The sequence below is a fragment of the Podarcis cretensis genome (genome assembly GCF_951804945.1).
Source record: "Podarcis cretensis genome assembly, chromosome: 8".
NCBI lineage: Eukaryota > Metazoa > Chordata > Lepidosauria > Squamata > Lacertidae > Podarcis > Podarcis cretensis.
In genome coordinates this window covers 36,439,865-36,459,806 of record NC_137177.1, presented here as the reverse complement: position 1 = coordinate 36,459,806, position 19,942 = coordinate 36,439,865, and the positions used below count along the sequence as shown (strand labels likewise).

General features: G+C 45.1%; 1 protein-coding gene across 1 annotated transcript in view; it reads left to right on the top strand.

Annotated features, from left to right (window-relative positions):
• The window catches only part of GRIK3 (glutamate ionotropic receptor kainate type subunit 3), a 195,652-nt gene that overhangs the window by 103,604 nt on the left and 72,106 nt on the right, over positions 1-19,942 (top strand). The window contains exons 2-3 of the mRNA XM_079988378.1: positions 13,916-14,092; positions 18,652-18,909. Of these exons, the coding sequence (XP_079844504.1) occupies positions 13,916-14,092; positions 18,652-18,909 (435 nt within the window). The remainder of the gene's footprint in view (positions 1-13,915; positions 14,093-18,651; positions 18,910-19,942) is intronic.

Genomic DNA, 19,942 nt, shown 5'->3' with positions numbered 1-19,942 from the left:
ATAATGTTTAGTTTCAGAGATAAAAGGTTTGGCTAGGGCCAGGAGTGTATGGAAGCTTTGGCCTTCCAGATGTTGTTGAACTACAACTCCCATCAGTTCCCACAAGCATGATCAATGGCCAGGGGTGATGGGAAGGATAAGTTAACCTTGTGTGTTGGGAAGGATAAGTTAACCAACATCTGGAGGGTCAAAGGTTCCCCACACCTGGACTAGGATGAAGCTCTTCTCCTTGACATACTAGGTTTCTGGGCACAGGGAATGGTGGCAGAAATGGTGGCAGAAAATTCAAACATTCCACCTCGGCATCACTTGCAGTTGCATGGTGTCCACAGAGGACTGTACCACATGCTTTTATCTTACATCTCTTCACTATGACATCTGGCTCTGGAATATAGCTTCCCCTGCTTACAGAATTGCATCTCTGTGACCTCCAGGGTGTTTGCCACACCCTACACCAGTCTTCCCCAACTTGGTTGCTGGCTGGGGTTGATGAGAGTTTGAGTCTGAAACCCCAAGAGGGTACTAGGATGAGGAAGGGTCTCTCCGCTGCTTGGACTTCTGCATTATCCCAACTAAACTTTAGGATGTGCAGTTATACGTATGTGTGCTAGCTAGCTACTGTTTGCCATAAATCCTAATCTGCAGGCCTCATTCAGGCCAAGAATGGCTAAATTCAGTGGTGGTGGTGGTTTTGTGATCTTGATGGAACTCCCCATCCATGGTTTGACCCCCGCCCCCAGTGGGTAAGTTTGGGTTGTACTGAAATATGTCTTGGGACATTTAAGATTAGTGTCAAATACAAGACTGATCTGCTCACTGCGAGATAGCAGGTGTGGATCCCACTTCCAAGCCACACAGACACACTTTCAGGTCCTGTTTATGGCTAAGGTTATTGATAGCAAATGCATGTTTGTAAATGTGGAGTCAGAAGATTCATTCAGGTTAATTAATGCAGAGCAGGGATCTTGTGTTTGTGTGTTGGGAAGGATAATTATGATCCCTTCGTAACACTGGGAAACAGCTTGAGATGTGAAGCTATAGATAGGGGTGGAGCAATGGGTGTAGGGACCATCTACCCACAACCTCTCCCCCCATACAACTTTCCAAAGTGCTTGCCACAGTTTTGGGGGTCAATCCCTTCCAGAGGGGAGCTGGTTCTAATCAGTGCCTTCTCTCATTTGCTGATTGAGCCACTCCAGGGAGCAATTAGCCCGCTTTTGAAATCCAACAGAGGATGTGAATAAGTGCTTAACCTGCCTGCCAATTGATATTTAAAATACAAGGAGGCAGGCATAATAAAATGGAGCGTACAGTTAATATTTGATGAGTGGGCTCCTCTACCCCGCCCCTCCATAGCGCTTTACATATTTTGACAAATAACCAGTCTCTTTCATGATATGACAATTCCTTGGAGGAGGAAGACAAAAGATTGGGGAGGATTCAACCCTCTGGCTGGGATGGAGAGGTAGAGCTGCTCTTGACTTAATTATTCATCAAATAAGCTTATTAATTTTATGTTTGCTAATGAGCAGGCATTCTGTCCCGGGTTTTCCCACCCTAGATAACAGCCTCGTGACTTACCCTCTGGGTGCCTCGCCAGGAGGTACATCGTGTGAATTTGTCAAACTCCCCACCCCCACCCCTCATGATGCCTCTCACTAAAATGAACTTACTTGGTGAGGAAATAAATGCTCCCTGGACCTTGTTCAGTGCAGCAGCAAATGCAGATTCTCTGGAATCTCTCCAGGGGCATGCCTGCCTCTCACCACTTGACGTCTTCATTGAGGATGGTATTTGATCTGCTGGCTACTTGCTGTTCCAGCTGCCTCTGATTCAGCTGCAATTATGGGTCCTGCTTTGGAGGCTGTAAATTGACTTCTTCCCTCTCTCCTGTCTGGTGGAAAGTAGACTGTAGCACCAGTGGGCATATTATTATGCCACGTGCATTTAGAAAGCAGAAGGCAAAAGTCAGCCCCTCATGGTGGTAGGACCCTGCCCCCGACAGTCTGAGAGCATTTATTGGCTACCAATCTCAGGGTCACTTGACCCAGAAAATGACCTGAGATTATACTGGTGATCATAGAATTGTAGAGTTGGAAAGGACTGCAAGGCTCATCTAGTCCACCCCGTGTAAATGACCCTTGACAGATGGCCATCCATCCATGATGCTAAATGGTTATAGTCCTGGAAACTGAGAACCGGGTCAATATAAACTTCTCTAAGCTCTTTGGAGGAAGAACAGGTTGGACATGTCGCAAAACAAAGATCAACAACATCACTGTTCCAAATGATCAGTTCATATATTAATATTCAGTATCCCAGCCATTTGTTAGGATCTACACAACATTATCCAGTGAACGTTTTGGACATAGATTGTGCTCATTCATCCAGCTCAGAAGCCTCCTTGTTTTCTTTAGTCTTCGCCTCATTAACTTGACTTATTTCTCCTTTCCATCTCCAGCCAGATGTGTTATATCCCTGCTGCCTCCTATGCCTTCTTTGACAAAGATGAAAGCTGTAGCCTTCAGAACCTCAGGCCACAATAAATCAAGTGATTGGCCCTTCCCCAAGTCAGTTGTGATGTTTGCATTGCAGCACTGATTATTCTGTTTAAGAGCAGGGCAACCTCGTCTTTGTGGTCTTTCTCCTAGCTCTATTCATGGTGCCCTGAGCAAGGCCTTGTTGATCTTCCTTGCCATTCCACATCTGCAAAATGGGAGCAATGGAAATAAACTAAAGTCATAAAGCATTTTCCAACTGAATAATAATACCTGGTTTTCTTAGAGCAGCCCTGTGAGGTAGGACACACATTGCAGAAGAAGGGATGATACTGGGGGGGGGGGGGAGAGAAGATGGCAGGTGTGAGGGCCACATTGAGATTCCATAGCAGAGGTGGGGATTTGAATTCTGGTTCCTGCTCAGTCATTAATGCCATGCCAGCTCTGTGCCAAGTAACCAATGAACAGCAGGAAGAGCTGGTTCCCATTCATCTGATCCTGTGCAGGGTGACTCATGCCTGGGACAGCTGAGTTTTGCGAAAACCAGTTCCTTCTCTGCTTTTGGCATCTGCTGAGCCAAGGTTTGTATGAAAGGAGCTGGCCAGGGTAGCATTTCTGCTGTTGAGCTGCTTTTTGTAGCTTGGTCTTTGGCAGAGTGTGCTAAATTTAGCCACCTTGTTTACAATCAATCTGTACAAGGGGCGATTTTCAAAAGAAATGTTTCTTCCATGCAGCCAGTTGATGGTGTGTTCGTATGTGATTATATTGCTATACTTGGCTAGTGTTGCCATGAGTTTTTATCCAGTGGCCAGAAAGAAGATCATCATTATCATCAACAACAACAACCACAATATCAAATGCTCTGAGAAACAGAAATGCCAGAGGTTTAATGCAATCTTCAGGACAGAAAAGAAAGGGCTGATAGCTATGTCTCTTGATGTCTTCTGCATAATCACAGCCCAGAAAGCTTAATTTGGGAATTGTGTATGCTGAGGGCAGAATTTGGATCAACTACCCATTTTACAAGTTTTTCTCATTTTGGAGCATGCTAGCAGGATCACATCCCATGAGTAGGCAATGTGGACTTTAACCTAGGAAATGCTGCCTATTGAAAAGAATGTCTGGGATCTAAGGACCTTGTGAGTGGGCATTTCCTGGTGTACATTTTGCTGTGTGGCAAATGTGCTCTATTGTTGTGAAGCCGTAGTTTTAAACTCTCACACCTTCAGGGAACTTCCCCACATTGACCTATCTTGGAGGGCCAAGACTCTACCACCTACTTCTCTCCTTGATCTTTCTTCCTGGCTGTTGAAATCTTCCAGAGTGGGGTTGGCTGTGTTGCACCTTAGAAGTGTTTAATCAAAGGAAGTAATAGTACTGCTCCAACCTGCGTTGGTCAGACCCCACCTGGAGTCCTGTGTCCAGCTCTGGGGACTACAGTTTCAGAAGGATACAGGCACACTTGAACATGTGCAGAGGAGAGGGACCAAGATGACCAAGGGCCTGGAAACCGAGCCTTATGAGGAACAGTTGAGGGAGTTGGGTATGTGGATCCTGGAGAAGAGAGGACTGGATGGTGATATGATAGTCAACTTCAAATATCTGAAGGGCTGTCACATAGAAGATGGAGCAAGCTTGCTTGTTTTCTGCTGCTCCAGAGGGGGTGACCTGAACCAATGGATTCAAATTCCAAGAAGGGAGATTCTGACTAAATATTAGGAAGAACTTGCTGGGGGTAAGAGCTGTTCGACAATGGAATAGGCACCCTCAGAAGGTGGTGGACTCTCCTTCAATGGAGGTTTTAAAGCAGAGGTTGGATGACAATTTTTCATATATTCTTTAATTATGATTCCTGTATTGCAGGGGGTTGGACTAGATGGCCCTTGGGATCCTTTCCAACTCTACAATTCTATGTTTCCATGATACCCTCCTCTCCTTCACTTCCCTGTCTATTCACTCAAGTTCTGTTGCTGAACTTATGAATTGGTGCCTTGAGGCAATACTAGGACTCATTGGGTCCTTCCCATACCCAGTGGTTTTTAATGTGTCTCCACTGTGGATCTGGTCCTGTCACCTTAACCCAGCTCTTCTTACCTTGGGGCACTGCCACATATTCCCTCACAGAAACATGGGGCAATATGACCCACAATGAAAACCCTGAGGCAAAGGTGCCTGCAGAGGGAAGGAAGAGCTCAGTGTAGGCTGTCTTTTCTGCTCTGCTCTGCTCTGACCGCTGATTCTGAGTCAGGGAAGCTGTAAGGCAGGAATGACAGCTTTTGTGGGGGCTCTGGCTTAGGTCAGTTTGACCCACACTGCCACTGAGAGGGACAAAAGTGCCCTTTGGAGGGACATCCAGTATGAATGTTCCAGTTGATGAAGGCCATTGTGTTTCCTCTGTGGGGATGCTGAAAGAGACGGCAGATCTGCTCGGTCATATTAGATTTCTCTTTCAAAGCAACTTTCCCCATTGTTTCCATGGCCAATTTGTCACTGAAGCTTTGAAGGATGTGCATGGTTCACATGGCGTGCAAACGCCCAGCTTCTGTTTGTTGTGTGGGGCAGCTCTGTAGGAAGGTTGGTGTGACTGAACACTTGGTGAATGAAGCTGGGGAAGAGGGAGGGAGAGAGAAAGCAGCGAGGGGGTTAGAAGATGGCAGTGCAGGCGTTCCCTGTGGCTCTGCATGACACTCAAAGCATCTTCCCAGCAATATTTCTCCCTTTTATATATATAAAAAATTAAGGGCACTTTGGTGGCCTTTAAGCAGTAAATCAAGGTGAATGCTGTGATGTTTGCCTTTGCTGTGAACTTGCAAGAACAGAGTTCCTTCCGATGCCTCCTCCCTCTCCTTGTATGTGTGAAGAATCTTTTCACACAACATGAACCAAAGGGAATCTTGACTTTAAAATATTAACACAATGCACGTTGGGTTGTCTGCCAGCTTTCGCTACTTTGCAAGCTGCCGCTGCTGCTGATCGTAATGTGGTTGTTACTGTCAGGAATGTAGTTTGTTCTTGGGACCTTTCCTAACATCTGTTTTGTTTTTTACGGCTTTTGTGGGTGGGGAGGTTTTGACAGCAGCAAGAGGAGGAGCCTCCACTCCTTTTGTAGACCCCCACAGTTTATCTGGGCAGATGCCATCACCCATAGAGCTAACTCTCTCCAATTTTCCATGAGCTCCTTGAAGTTTTTGGGTCTTTTCAACAGGGAGCTAGCTACTCAGAGCCTTATTCTGGCAGATCTTGGCTGTTCTGGAACATTCACTTTTCCAATATGAGACATGTGGAAAGCCTTCAGGGATCTCTGTTTCCAGGTACTCTGATGGAACCACCTTCCTCACTGGGAGGAAACTCTTAGCAGCTCCCTGGCTGGAAAAATTCAGCAGGGAGCTCAGAAGACTAAGCAGCAAAAAGAACATAGGCCTGAGGGAGCCACTCTCCTTCAGTTTGTCACCTTTCCAGTCCCAGTGGCAAGGCCCTTGGCTGAGGCACTGATGGGCCAGAAGGGGGTTATACACTGGAATGGGACCAGGACCAGTGGCTCACCACCCCTGCAGTAGGACCTAGATGTGGCCTTTGTCAAGCAAGTCTTCCTGTAACAAAGGAAGACTTGGTTCATCTGATCTCTGGCTGCCTTCAAAGAACATTGGGAAACTTTAGTTGTTCAACATGGAGCTGTCAGACATATATCTAGAGCTGAGGGTGGTGACACTGGAGTGTGTTACTTCTCTTCTATTTCAGTCTGCTTCCAAGTGCAGTTCAAAGTGCTGGCCATTGTATCAATGGATGTGGAACTAAGTAGGAAGGTTAGAACAGCAGTCAAGGAGAGAAAAACTTAGTGACACAGAAGGAAGGCACAGGTTAAGAGGAAAGCTACCAGGAAGTGATTCAGCACGCAAAGTAGAGAGAGCGAGAGCAGGAGGGTCAGAGAGAGTTAGGAGTTAAAGAAAGCTTGTTTTTAAATAAAGTTCTTTGTTTTATAATACTCTGCCCTGATCCTTATTGATAACATCACACTTGAAACTGTCATCACATTTTACATACCTGCCAACATTTTGGAAGGGCAAAGTGGGACACCCCTCCTACCATCCATAAAACATAAAAACATACAGTAAAACAATTAAAAACTGACATCACTTGACCACTGTGGAAAGATGTATTCTTAATGCCTGCACCCTTAAATGCCTGCATAGGCCTGGCTGAATAAAAAAGCTTTCAGCAGGCATTTAAAAGTTGGTACAGAAGGCACCCACTGAATCCATTGGCAGAGAGTTCCACAGGATTGGGCAATAACAGTAAAGGCTCAGTTTCTTGTTACTGTCAAATGAGCCTTGCCAGCTCAGGGAATGACCAACAATGTTCCTACATATGATCTCAGTAATGTGTTACCCACGGAACACAATCCTACAAAATAAAACCTGATTGGAATGGATGGGAATTACAGAACAGCACTATGTTGTATATGCCACAGAGGTCAGGCCTGTAGTCTCTCACTTTCTGGCCCATCATGATGTCAGCTCCAGAAACTGCAAATGGCCACACAAATGTGTGTATGTTGTTTGTTTGTGTGTGTGTGTGTGTGTGTGTGTGTGTGTGTGTGATATCAAGGGCTTGTTTCCTGCTCCTGCTAAGTTTCTTAGGTGATGGTGCTCTCTTTTGAAAATGTACCTTCCTTAGAAACAACAAGAATCTGGAAGGATATTTCCCGAAACCTTGGAGTGGCTACATCCCTTGTTTAATTTATAACTCAGGCACAGTTCTTCCATTTTATTAAAACAGAGAAGCTGCGACAATTATTTTCATAATTAACTGACTCTCCAAATTAACGCCAATTACACTGTGTAATCATGATTAAGATTATGCATTAATCAACTGCTCCAAGTTAGTGATTAGGCTCTTTAATGACTGCAAAGAACTTGCATGGAGGTGTGGGTGGGTGTGCGCAGCTGTCACCCAGAAGGAGTCGGGTGCTGCAGTGGCAGCAACCCCAGAATTTGCACACAGGTGCCACTGAGTTGCTCCATCCTGTGAGCGGAGGATGACCACGGCATGGACCACGGCAGGCAATGCGCATCTGGATTCCAGCACAAAGGAACTGTAGCAACAGAGCTGAACGAAATGGGACATGAAAGGTCTCCTAATATAGCATAGAGGCAAGGATGGGTTTTCCAATTCATCATTCTAGAGTTCTTGCAGTCTGCCCTTGTATAGCATGCCATACAGAACAGTAGCTGACCCTTGCCAAGTCATGGAACAGAGGTGACTCCCTTATTGATAAATCTCACCAGTGGATCAGGCATTCAGATTTTCTATTGAGCTATGGCGAGTCTTATACCAAGTCAGACCATTGGCCCACCTAGCTCAATATTGTGTATAATGACTGGTGGCAGGTCTCCAGGATTTCAGAAAGGAGTCTCTTTCAGACCCTCCAAGGGTCCCTATCTTCCAGGGACAGTCCCGGATTTACAGAAGCCATCCCAGTTTCTGATTTGATCCTGGAATGTCCCACTTTTCCTTAGGATGTCCCTATTTTCTTCAAGGAAATGTTGGAAGGTTTGGTAGGACGTTCCTACTTTCATTGGAGAAATGTTGAAGGGTATGGAGTTATCTGACCCCTGAGCCATCTGAAGGCAGCTCTGTATAGGGAAGTGTTCTAGTGTTTAATGTTTTATTATGTTTTTATATGTGTTGGAAGCTGCCCAGAGTGGCTGGGGCAACCTGGTCAAATGGGCAGGGTATACATAGCAATCATCATTATCATCATCATCATCCTTATTGAATAAAAAGGTAAAGGGACCCCTGACCATTAGGTCCAGTCATAACCGAGTCTGGGGTTGCGCGCTCATCTCGCTCTATAGGCTGAGGGAGCCGGCGTTTGTCTGCAGACAACTTCCGGGTCATGTGGCCAGCATGACTAAGCCACTTCTGGTGAACCAGAGCAGCACACAGAAACGCCGTTTACCTTCCCGCCGAAGTGGTACCTATTTATCTACTTGCATTTTGATGTGCTTTCGAACTGCTAGGTTGGCAGGAATCATTATTGAATAGGATGTCCCTATTTCCATCAGAGAAAGATTGGAGGGTATGCTCTCCCAAGCCTACTTGGAGCTGCTGTGGATGGAATCTGGGACTTGCTACTTGCAAGGCAGAACCTCTGCCACTGAGCTCAGGAGATGCTCAGAGTTGAGAAAAGCCCTGCTGGATCAGATCAGAGGCCCATCTAGGCCAGCATCCTCTTCTCACAGTGGCCAACCAGATGCCTCTGGGAAGCCTGCAAGCAGGACATGAGCGCAAGAGCACTCTTCCCATTTATGGCTCCCAGCAGCTGGTATTCAGAAGGGCCCACGGCCTCTGACAGTGGAGGCAGCACATAGCCATCATGGTGAGTAGCCAGTGACTAGCCCTCTCTATGGATTTGTCTAAATCCCTTTCAAAGCCACCCTCAGAATGGGCTGCTTGAATGCAATGGTGTCGCTTTCCAGGTTTTCTGCAGCCCCCCTGGATGCAGCAGGGGAGATTTGCTTTGTCGCCTTGTGTTTGCAGCAAAGCCCTTTCTGCCTAATCTGGGGCTCACGGCTGCCGTCTTGTCCAGCCCCCCAATCCCAGTTGTATTGCCTTCCTTGGAAGAAAAGCTTATTATGTCCAAATGGATGCCTGGAGTGCTAATTTATTTCGGATCAAGTGCAAATGTAATCCCAATCCCAAAGCTGCTGTATTGTATCGTATAAGAAGGCAGGGCAGGAAACAGAAAATCTTCTCTTGAAAGGGAGCAGCCTGAGAGGGACACAATATCCTCCGTTTATTAACCAAAGCGACATAAAGCTGGCTGTCACTTCAATGTGATACGAAAGGCAGCGCAAATCTCTGCGTGGCATTTGGTGGGGAAAGGGTGGCGCTTATAGCTAGGCTGCTTCAGCTGGTCCCAGGTGCTCCATGAAGGATGGAGAGGGAGTGGGGCAGCCCAGATATCCACCCCACAACCCCATTTAACTGCGGGGGAGCAGCTCCCTGCTCTGTCTGCCAGTTGGAGCTGCCACCTTCCCCGTCTCAGCTCATGCTGGGCAGAAGGAGCAGATGCTCCCCTGTCTCTCCACATTAAGTGTTTCTGTTGCTGGAGGATGCTTGGCAAGGGCTCGGGACTCTTCCTAATGTAGCGCTCAAACGAGAAGGTCCTCTTTGACTGTATTATTTTGAATAATTGATCCCTTCAAGTTGGAGTCAGAGTGCTGCTGTGATGGAAAAGGGTTGTCATCTCATAAATACTTCATGGGGAAGATGATGGTAGTCATCTCGGAGGGTACTGGGGGTGGGGAAAAGCTAGCAGAGCTCATTGCTAGCAGAGCTGAGTGCCACCTTAGATTGGCCCCAGAAGGATCCTCCCCTCAAATGTGGAATTCAGAGCATTGCAGTATCTATTTATTTGTTTTAAATCTATGCCACCATTCTTGCCCAAGGACAACCAACAACAGCTGGCAGCCATCCACATATTAAAAGAATATAACAAACTATCTCAGAATTGCAGCAAAACATGCAAGCAAGAACTCCTAAGGAACTTGAGGGCTTTCTGGATGTTGAGGGACACCAGAGCCACTTCCCTCCTTGTTTGAAAACAAATGGGCCAGTGTGATGCAGTAGTTAGAGTGCTGGACCACACAGCAAGCTGAGTGAACTTAGGCAACTGCAACTCTCAGCTGCCTCACAGGGTTGTAGTACTCTTTTATCCTCCATTCTTGAGAACATCAAGAAGGACTGAGCTGGTAGAGGCTATTGACACCATCCTGTGCCATTTTGCTTGATCTGCTCTCATTGAAGTGTGCAATTAATTGAGGAGGAGGAGGAGGAGAATGCTCCCTTTGAGTGTTCTAGCTGGTAAGAGTGTTTTTATCAGACTCTTTGCAGTTTGTTTGACTGTTTCACGACAGGCTCGAGTGATGGGAGCTGGTGATGGGGAGTGGTCAGGGTATGGGCAAGACTTCCCCTTTGGCTGATAAGAGCCAGCCAGTCACATGTTTGAAGCAGGTTGACATGGGACTCACAGGGTGGGGGCAGGGAGCCTCTCCTGACACTTAGAATTGCTGGTCAGGTTCTGGCAGGCCCCTCCCTTGAAACATTGCTTTGGGGAGGGGTTAGTTTAGAGAAAGAGCGAGTAAGAGGCAGCATAATAGAAGTTTATAAAATTATGCATCACATGGAGAGAGTGGGCGGATAAAAGTTTTACTCCGGCTCTCAAAATACTAGAACTTGCAGACATCCAATGAAGCTGAATGTTGGAAGATTCAGGATGGATAAAAGAATGTCCTTTCCTAATGCAGAGTTGAACTATGGCATTTGCTCCCACAGGAGGTAGTGATGGCCCTCAAGCTAGATGGCTTTAAAAGGATCAGACCGATTCATGGAGGAGAAGGCTTTGGTGGCCACTGGCTATGGTGGAGGCTACGCTCTGCTTCCATGTTTGGAGGCAGCAATGTCTCTCAATTCCACTTGCTGGAAATTGCAAAAGGAGAGGAGAGGGCTTTTGTGCTCGCATCCTGATCCTGCTTGCTGGCTTCCCTTTGGGGCATCTGGGTGGCCACTGTGAGAATGGGATGCTTGACTAGATGGGCCATTGGCCAGATCTAGCAGGCTGTTCTTAGGTTCTCATGGGACAGCTGCTGAAAACCTATTTATTTTAGCAACCCTACCCAAAGATATAGTTTAGTTATCTATATTTGTCTTAAAGGTTTTGCTGATTTTACCTGTGCTTTTATTGATAGTTTTATTATGGACACATCTTTGTGAGTCTTCTGATTGACTGTTCTCTGACTTTTTAAAGTACAGTACTGAGATAAATAAACAAATCCTCTGCCTGCATTCTTAAAAGTACATTTCCCAGATTTATAGCTGCAGCGATCAGCTTGAAAAATGCATAACTAGCGCCAGGTGACATTTGGGAAGCTCTTGGGGGGTGGGGGGGACCTTCAATGATGATAAATGCATAGTGGTGCTTCTGTATTCTCTGTGGATTTTCTTGTGTGTGTCCCTCCCACCTGACCATAGGCAAAAGCAAAATAAACAGATACAAAATTGCTCTGAAATTGCAGATTTCAGAGACTCTCCTTAGTGTAGAATTCGGGCACCTTGATGGCAAGAATGGAGATTTAATTGCTGGGTGCAACTTCCTTTGGACTCCCACTGGGAGGACTCTCATCCCAATCACCACTCAGCCATCAAGCACCCAGGATGAACTTGGGCCAGCCCTGCTTCCTCAGCTTCCTTTTCCTCGCAGGGCTGTTGTGAAGATAAAAACGGAGATAACGCTCCTGTGGATTATCTTGGCAGAAGGCAGGCTAGCATTCAAATCAATAAAATATAATTAAGTGCCTGGAGAACTGCAAAGGATCCAGCCGTGTTAAGAAACAGCAACAGACAAGCTCTCCTGACACTGGAAAGGGAAGCTGGCTTTCCGCTAATGAATCGGGAGATCCATCTGTTACTGGCTGCATCTGCGTATTTCATTCATCCATTAATTATTTTGAGTTGCTTGTTAATCAGAGAGTGCCTGGTTGAGGTCCCTCAACACTGTTTCACAGGAGAGCAAGGAGGGGGGAAGGAGGAAAGGAAGGAAGGCATGAGATTCCCCCTCTCCACGTCTCTGAAACAAGGAGATACAATTACATGATTTCCGCCTGGGTTCTGGTGCTTCAGTTGGAGAGGTTGTCAGTGGGGAATAGAGGACAAGCCTTGAAAATGCAGAGCCAAGAAAGAAAGAAAAAGCTTTGCAATGCTGTGACATGAACTGCTCTGCCTTTGGGGAGAGATAATGGCATTAACAACTTCCGAACAGCAAAAAGCAGGCCTTCTATGGTGTGTGCATTCCAGCAACCCAGACTGTTCCTCTAAGTTGGCTCAGAATGAAGTTTCTGCTTGTCTGAACTCAGAGGCAAATCTGAGGAGAGCAGGCAGAAAAGAGGGGGGCAAAGAGAACCTGATGTCTAAAACTAGGGAAGAACTTGAGGACTCTGGGAGGAAAGAAAAATCGATTTATATTGGCTGACTTGCTCATGAACAGCCCAAGCCATTTGCTGAACTGTTGGGTGCTACAGAATCTTCATGAACATTCTATTTCAGAAGAAATATGTTTGTTTTGAAAAGTTGGATAGTTGTAAATCTTAAATTTCTAGATGGATCAGTTGTGCATGGAACTGAGTAGAAGGGGCACTACCCTAAAGTTAACCCTGAGTGATGTCCACAATCTGCTGCAAGGTATTAGTGCAGTCAGGAACAATGGATACAGTTTACTGAATCTGAAAACACTGAAGCTATTGTCCCAGTTGGACTAGTAACTTGCAGCTGGTTGTGGACACCACTCAGGATAAAGTCCAAAATTCCCGTCCCCTTTTGTCATTTCCATGAACAGCTTTTTGTCTGATCCAGTGGAACTGGGAGCTTGTACTCTGATCTTATACTCTTAAACAGGTGTGAGAGATGAGGAACATTGGTGTTTAAACCTTATGATGAACCAAACACATAAGGGATTTGTATGCTAAACAGGGAGAGTAGAGATTTGCCTTTAATGTGTGGAGGTGGAGGAGTGCTAATGAAGTAGAATCCTACATAGATAATGCTGCACACTTCAAACATCCCATTCTAACTTCACCACAACTTTGTTTACTAAATCTATGGGACAATCAATTGAAAAATTTCATTTCAGGAATTCTTGACATGGATGAGGGCCAGAACCTCAATTGCCCCCAAATAGAAAACCTTGCAGGACTTGGTGGGAGGGATGCAAAACTGAATTTCACACAATTAAAATAGCCAACGAATTATCCCATACTTCGCTGCTGGCAGCCTATACGCAGCTTAAATACCACATCAAATAGTGCCTTGTTTTCATCCGGTCAATGCCCAAAGAGAGCTACATTTTAGGGTGAGCCTTGGCTTGATTGACCAATCAGAATTCCCAATCTGTACCCAGTCATGTGTCTCAACTATCTCCCTTCCACCCGACACTGACACCCACAATTCACAAACATTTACTACATTCAGATTGAGGGAAGAAGTTACTATGCTCTTGCAAAGATGTGCCATCTGACTCTAGGAAGGCAAGGCAAGACAGAAAGTTGTACCTTCTCAAAGTCATTTCACACTCCCTGTGACAATATGGCTACACTAAGGGCACATTGATGTTTTCCATGGTCAACATGGAACAAGCAAAGCAAAGATGCACAACGCCAGATATGTAATAGGCATTTATCTGGGGCGCATAATGCACATGGCTGGTTGTGCCTCCCTGGCACACAGGTGTGTTTAATGCCTCAAACCCTAGTGTGCCTCTGGGGACCCCAAACAGGTGAAGCAGTGCTGAGAGGTGCAACTGGAGTCTTGATATTGAGCAGCCTTGACCTGGACAGTGATGACATTCTGTTCTTTCCTTGCAGGAGGAATCTTTGAATATACAGACGGCCCAAATGCCCAGATAATGAATGCGGAGGAGCAAGCCTTCCGATTCTCAGCAAACATTATCAATAGGAATAGAACACTGCTACCCAACACAACCTTAACCTATGATATCCAGAGGATAAGCTTCCATGATAGCTTTGAAGCCACGAAGAAAGGTGAGTATGGAACAAGTCCCTCTTTCTCCATAGTTTTTGGGTCCTGTCCAGTGAAGGACTTCACGGACAAGAACATTTACAGGTTGATGTGCTTGGTTGTTGTGGCTGAACTCGGGAGTTGTTAGGCTCTTTGATATGTCCTAAGAGCTCATGACCTAACCCCATTTCTGCTGCCCTTCCTCAGTGGGCCTGGTGTGTTATGAAATCCATGAAGAACATACAGGGTTTAGCTTTCTGTGGGAGATACATGGATGCCACCCTTGGGGCAATCATTTCTTGAAGTCATGTTAGCAGAGAGTGAGGTTGGCAGTGACTGGCTCAATATCACACCCAGTGGGCTGAGTGAGGATTTGAATCCTGTTCTCCCATGTCCTAGTCTAACATTCTAACAACTACACCACAGACAGAAGAATAGATGATGGTAACATGGTGTTGAAGAATGGAGGAAACCAAAGAGGAAGTTGAATGCAGGTCTAGAGATGGGAGGCGAGATTGACTAGATGACCCCTTGTGTCCCTTCCAACTATACAATGCTATGATTTGGCCTGTTGACAGGAGGGAAGTGGGCAGGTCCGAGAAAACTAGAAAACTGAGCCTTTTGTGGGTAGAGGGGCTGGGCTCTGCCCTTGTAAGAGCACCAGGCACAGTTGAAGGGTTGTACAGAAAGAGAGAAACTCTGCCAATGATCGCTTCCAATGATCCAGCAAAAGTGGTCACCAAAGTGCCACATTTCTTTGCATTAGTTCTGCATTATTGCTGAATCAGATCTCCACAGGAATTGAGCCTGGTGCCAAGAAGTCCTGGTGCCACAGAAAGCCTTGCTTGCTATCCTCCGTCCAGGCGACTAAACATCCAATAACCCAAACCTAATTAAAGCTTTTTAAAAAAATAAAAACAAAATCTTATGTGATTCCATCTAGAGCTGAAGCTAATGGAATGTGACAAGTAAATAAGGATTAGGTTTTTTAAAACAAAAAAACGAACAAAAACCATGCACACATAGTTTTGATTGAATATGGCTTCGATTGGTAGAACGGTACTGTTTTTCTTTTTTGGGGTAACATCTTTATTGAAAGTTCAAAAAGGACATAACCATACGTGCACCAAACATGGTGAGACACAAGAGATACAAGAGAAACAGAACCTGTGCAGAAGAGAAAACAAAGAGGGGAGGGGAAAACCCCCAAAACTATATATTTTACAAGGTTGTTATTGTACTTCATCAGATCTTAACCCATTACAGTATTTGTAAGAATGGATTCCAAATAGCATTGAATTTTTCCATGGCACTGTTACTGCTGCCACATAATACCTGCTCCACATTTGTAAGAACATGAACTTTTAGCGTGGCAGCAGCTACACTTTGGAAATCCCTATCTATTGATATCAAGCAGGCTCCTTCACTGTTTGTACTCTTTTCGGCACCTGACAAAAACAGTTTTGTTTCAGCAAACCTACCCAGATGGTTAGAAAGTTGATACATGTTTTAATTTGTTCTAAATCTGCTGTTAACTTTTCAAAAGTCTTAAATTATTGTTAATTTTTTTTTACAATAATTTTATTGCTTGATCTTTTTTTGTAAACCTCTTTGAATAGTTTAAAAAAATAATAATTGAGCGGTATATAAATATCATGAAATAATAGACAAACAAATGCCTTTCATGGAAAGTAAGAAAAAGAAAGCAATTCTTGACCCCACAGGTCTGCCTGTATCTCCCACACATTAATTGGCTTATTTGCCAGGCTACATTACTCACATTTCAAATGGAGAAATTTAATTTCCAGCTTAGAAATCCCTGTAACATTTCCATGGTTACACTTTTTTGTTGTTTTGTTAGCTTGTTCTTAATTTTTGTTTCACAATGTCATAAGTCTAAGAACAAGTGACCTTGAGGAATGATGGGGATCTGTAATCTTGTGTTGACACATCCATGTTTAAAAAAAAAAAAAAAAGTTTATACTGGAGTTTACTTTATTGTGGGTCACCACATTTTCAAATGTGTCTTTCTTGTCAACTTTGTTTCTGTTTTCCAGACTTGAGAAACTGAGGCTGGAGAATAGGGCTTTGTCAAGTCTCTCCAGTTAGACCAGGGCTGAGTCAACATTTCAACCTGGCTTGTATTCTTCCCCCAGTTACAAACTGGACCTCCCTGAACAAAAGCACTCACCCTAAATTCTCTCATGAGAAAAAGAGCTTCTTCTAGCTGCTCCTTTGTGTTTCAGTGCCTTAAAATTAATTTTGCACATGGCAGCCTGAAAATTTATGGACCTAGCTGAAAATATGTGTTGCTCTTCCAGTAGAGCTTGTTGTAAATACCATAGTTTACTATGCCAGTGAGAACTGTGAATGGAGTGGGGAGACCCTTAGGATGCATCCGCTGTGTTCTTACAAGAGCATCATTCTGCTCCTCCTTTATTCAGGGGCTCCCAGCTGCATGTCCTAGGAGATCCAGTGGGGCAACTGATTACCTAGTAACAATTGTGGTTTTCTAATGAGGAAGCGGGGATCTGTTGTTATCGTTGTTGTTGTTACTACTACTACTTTTATTTATTTATTGCCTGCTCTTCACCCTAAGGTCCCAGGGTGGGTCACAACATTAAAACACACTATTAAAAACAAATTGAAACAACTTACAACCATAAAAATAAGGTGGGTCCTACTAGATGTACCTGGTGTGTCATAAGCCAGGGTAAAAAGGTGCATTCCCCAAAAGCTGTACAATGAGGGTGGCAGACACCTCTGTGCGGAGGGAATTCCACAACTTAGGGGCCACCACAGAGAAGGCCCTCTCCTGGGCCACCCCACCCTGAGCCTCTGAAGGTGGAGAAACTACCAAGAGGGCCCCCTCTGTTGATCTCAGCACCTAAGAGGATCTGAAGGGAAGGAGGTGGTCTTTTGGATATTTGGGGCCTGAGTCATTTGGGGCAACTTGAATTGGGCCTGGAAACAAACTGGCAACCAATTTTAAAACAGAGGTTATAGGAGATCTAAATGGAACACCAGCCACAAATCTGACTGCTACATTTTTAACCAACTGAAGTTTTTGTGTCATCTTCATGCACAGCCCCATGTAGATCTAAAAAAGAGTTTGTGCGATCCAAAAGAGAGTTTGTGACCATGGCTCTCTGTTTGGATCTCTGCTGAAGGTAATACAAGCCCTTCTGGGACAAGAGAACAACATTGCTCAACAAGAGGCAGGTGTCTTCTATACTTTTTGCCACTGAAGTTTCTTAGACTCCCCTTCTTCATGTTGTCGTGGGACTGACATGTGAGCATCATGTGCAGCTTTTCTGAAGATTCATGCACAGTATGTCAAATCACTGGAAAGATGAGGGGGGATTTGTATGCTCAAGGTTTGAACTGGTTGTCTGCATCAGAGAGTCTGTGTGGGGAAGTGGTTAGAGTGTCAGACTAGGACCTGGGAGACCAGCCTTCAAACCTTGGCTCAGTCATGAAACTCACTGGGTGTGGCCTTGGGCCAGTCACACACTCTCAGCTCAGCCTGCTTCACAGGGTTGTGGTGAGGATTAAATGAAGAGGGGCAGAACCATGTGCAGCACCTTGAGCTCCTAGGAGAAAAAAAGTAAGATATAAATGCAACAAAGGCAATGCAAATGCAAAATGCATTACTCCAATGGAGAGGTTCAGGTCTTCAGTTCTGCCTTTCTTAATAGCCACTGTCAGGTGTTTGCCTGAAAGTCCAAAGGGGACTTCAAAGCATGCTTGACTGAAAATGCATAGAAGCCTTCATGCAATCAGTAACTCTCATAAATCTCCCACATACAGGTCATGGGGCTTGCATAAACCCTCCTGCTCCTCTACACGCTTTTAACCCTTGTGTTTTCAGGCAAAAGCCTGAAACGGCTCATGTAGGGTGGAAATCCCACACACTACATGGGCTGCTAAATCCATCATCAGTTGAATGACTCAGTTTTGTTTTGTCTTGTCAGTAAAATTCTCTGTCTAACAAGAGATGAAATATATTCTGTTGGCTTCCTTCCCCCACCAGCCATAAGCAAGCATCTTTTCCCTGGCGAAAGGATGATTAAACAAAATACTCTCCTAATCTGCTAAATGAAGGGCTTCGTCTGGCCTTGAGGATGAGCCCTGCATAAAAACAGGCTAAGTGGGAGGGTTGTGTATGCTGTTTCCCCAAAAATTATCCTAGAGCACACATTGTGGTGTGACTGATTAAATATGACTGGTCAGGGCTGCTTCAAACATTACAATACAATACATTGCAAGTGAGATGTGTGCCTTTCTGTAGCTCACCCCATTAGCATGTGGGAGGAAGGCATGGCCTTTGACATAAGCATCATGGTCTGTGGTGGTATGAATAATAAGATCCTCAGGTGGGCTGAGTTGCTGGCTCAGTGAATTAGGGAGGCAATCTTCTGACACTGCCTTTCATGCTGAAAGCCCAGATTCTTAATCTTGCAAGCTGCCTAATCGTACAAATTGGCCTTTGACTCAGGCCAGCATCTTTCTTGATCTCCTCTGGTTGTTTCTTCCTTTCTGCCTTGGTATGAGTGATGGACTCGATCCCTTTCCTTTCCAGCCTGTGACCAGCTGGCGCTTGGTGTTGTAGCAATATTCGGGCCTTCCCAGGGTTCCTGCACCAACGCCGTCCAGTCCATTTGCAACGCGCTGGAGGTCCCTCACATCCAGCTGCGGTGGAAGCATCACCCTTTGGATAACAAAGACACTTTCTATGTCAACCTTTACCCGGACTATGCCTCTCTCAGCCATGCTATCTTGGACCTTGTACAGTACCTGAAATGGAGGTCAGCCACTGTGGTGTATGATGACAGTACAGGTAAGCAGGGTTAGTGGGAGCCCATTGGATTGGCTCTGATGGGGACAAAGGGCCCTTGTTATGTTGCAGAAGCCTCTGGACCACACAGTGGCCTTCAAGAAACATGGGAGTCATCATACGTTGGGAGGCATTGACATGAAAATGGAAAATTGACCCAGTTATTCATCTTCAGACATTTTCTAAGTCACTTTATAGTGGCCAGAATGTTATTTTATTTCTCTCAGCTTGCTCACCACAGCTAACCAATCAGATAGCAAATCATATAAAAACAAAGAACCACCTAATCGAACTCAGTCACAACAACCAAAGCATAAAAATAAAATTCCAAAGCAGGCATCAAAAATTTGAAGCCAAGTCAGCAAAGAAAGAAAAATCTTCCACCAAAAACTTCCTTCATAAAGCCAAGTCTTCACAATCTGCTGTTTGCTGCAGAATATAGACCAGCCTTCCCCAACCTGATGCCCTCCAGATCTGTTGAACTACAGCCCCCATTGGCTCCAACCAGCACGGCCATGCTACAGTCCAAAGCATCTTGAGAGGACACCATGTTTGGGAAGAGGCTGATACAGAATCTCACCAAAGGATGTGCAATCTAGCCTGTGAAGTCTTGACAATCACAAATGAGTTGTTTGGCTCTTGATAGGACTATCCATTTTTCTCTCTTTTTTTTTTTTTGCATGCACTGTCATTCTCTGGTAAAAAAAAAAAAAGGCCCACACCCCACACTCTTCCTGCAGCCTGTCTCTCTTGGGAAAATGCTGTATCATACACCATCTTTCCAAATGTGTATATGAAGAAGTCCTAATCGAAGCCAGGCTGCTAGTCTTTCTAGCCCCCCTTTTGTCTGGGTTGCCTGGCGGTCACTTTCCAAGGTCCCAGGCAACATAGTTTTCCATTCCCAGGAGCTGAAATCTTTTAGATGGGTGTGCTTGGATTGAACTAGATACCACAACTGGACTGGAACCTGTGGTTACTGCAGCTTGTTTTATTGGCTGTCTAAGTATACTTTCTTGGCTCTTATTTTTTGGTGGCA